Genomic DNA, 1,135 nt, shown 5'->3' with positions numbered 1-1,135 from the left:
GTTTTATTGGCCTCAGCCAGACCAGTTTATACCGCATCCGTGACGTGGCCTATCCAGCCAATGACGTCACGGCTGCCGCCGCTGCCGCTGTCACAGCTGTCACGCGCAGAAAGTGTTCAAAAGCACTATTTATAGACGACGGCCTCCCGCACCGAGCAGCAGCGCCGAACCGCCGTCCATCAGCTGCTGCTGCTAATTTTTGCAAGTGTTTTTCTTAGCGCTTTTCTTGGATCGCCAGCTGAAAATAGAAAGTAGAAGGAAAATAGAAAGAAATCGACGGAGCACCGAGGGTGAGGCAGGGAAATTGTCGTTTTGTGTGTGAAGCGAAGCTCATTGAAATGTTTGCGCGTACTCAATTTTTATTCGCATCTAAATATATATGCGCCCACAAGTGCAGTATAGAGCACGGCAATCGACGGCAACTGTGATTACTCATACGCCCCGAGCGCCGAGCAGATGCCAAATGCAAATCAAAATGCGTTCGCATGCCGCGCATCCCAATGCCGGCTCAAGCATAGTTTCAAATGCATCCTTAAATGGCGAGCAATCAGCGAAAGCCCTCATAACTCCCCAGTTCAGATGGATGGATGATTGCCCTGCAATCACCTGCCCCCCTCCACCATCAGCAATGAATTAATTAAATCACACGCTGTCACAGCTTTGATGTTCAGTTCCGCTTTAATTGCATTAACTTGGGCAATGTGTTAACGACATCAGGACTGCCATCGGACTCCTCAATAGACTCCGCCCGGCCTGGGTTGGTTGGGGTTGAAGGGCGACGGCCTCGTGTCGAAAATGGGACCCTGATGACGACGTGGTTCCGACAGCACCGAGGGAGCCATGGTGGCCACCACTCCCAGCAGGGCCAGCAGAATCGCTCCAAGATTGAGTTGCATCTTCGCTCGGTGACGGGAATTGATTGATGCCTTGAGCTGCTGAGCAGCGGGGCTTTTATAGCCCGGAAGACCCAGACAAACGAGCGGCAGATTGGGGACTTTTTATTTGAGCTGCTGCGATAAGCAGCCGAATGAATGACGGCCAAGTGTCAGGGGCCGAGATAACCGATTGTGGCCAGGGGATCCCACTGCCCTCCCAGAGGGGATGCCCCGGCCACGGAGCCGGGGGATTATCAGCC

At 53.2% G+C, this 1,135-nt stretch overlaps 1 protein-coding gene across 1 annotated transcript; it reads right to left on the bottom strand.

Moving 5' to 3' along the window:
- Positions 1–659: 659 nt before the first annotated feature.
- LOC108026631 (metchnikowin) lies at positions 660–933 on the bottom strand. Its single transcript, XM_017097649.3, has one exon. The coding sequence runs from the start codon at positions 894–896 to the stop codon at positions 735–737; it is 162 nt and encodes a 53-aa protein (XP_016953138.1). The 5' UTR covers positions 897–933; the 3' UTR covers positions 660–734.
- Positions 934–1,135: the final 202 nt, after the last annotated feature.

The sequence above is a fragment of the Drosophila biarmipes genome, chromosome 2R (genome assembly GCF_025231255.1).
Source record: "Drosophila biarmipes strain raj3 chromosome 2R, RU_DBia_V1.1, whole genome shotgun sequence".
NCBI lineage: Eukaryota > Metazoa > Arthropoda > Insecta > Diptera > Drosophilidae > Drosophila > Drosophila biarmipes.
This window is presented reverse-complemented; position numbering and strand designations above follow the sequence as displayed.

What these genes read in the sequence shown, in the direction of transcription:
- LOC108026631 (XM_017097649.3), bottom strand. Translation starts at nt 896, where the DNA reads ATGCAACTCAATCTTGGAGCGATTCTGCTGGCCCTGCTGGGAGTGGTG.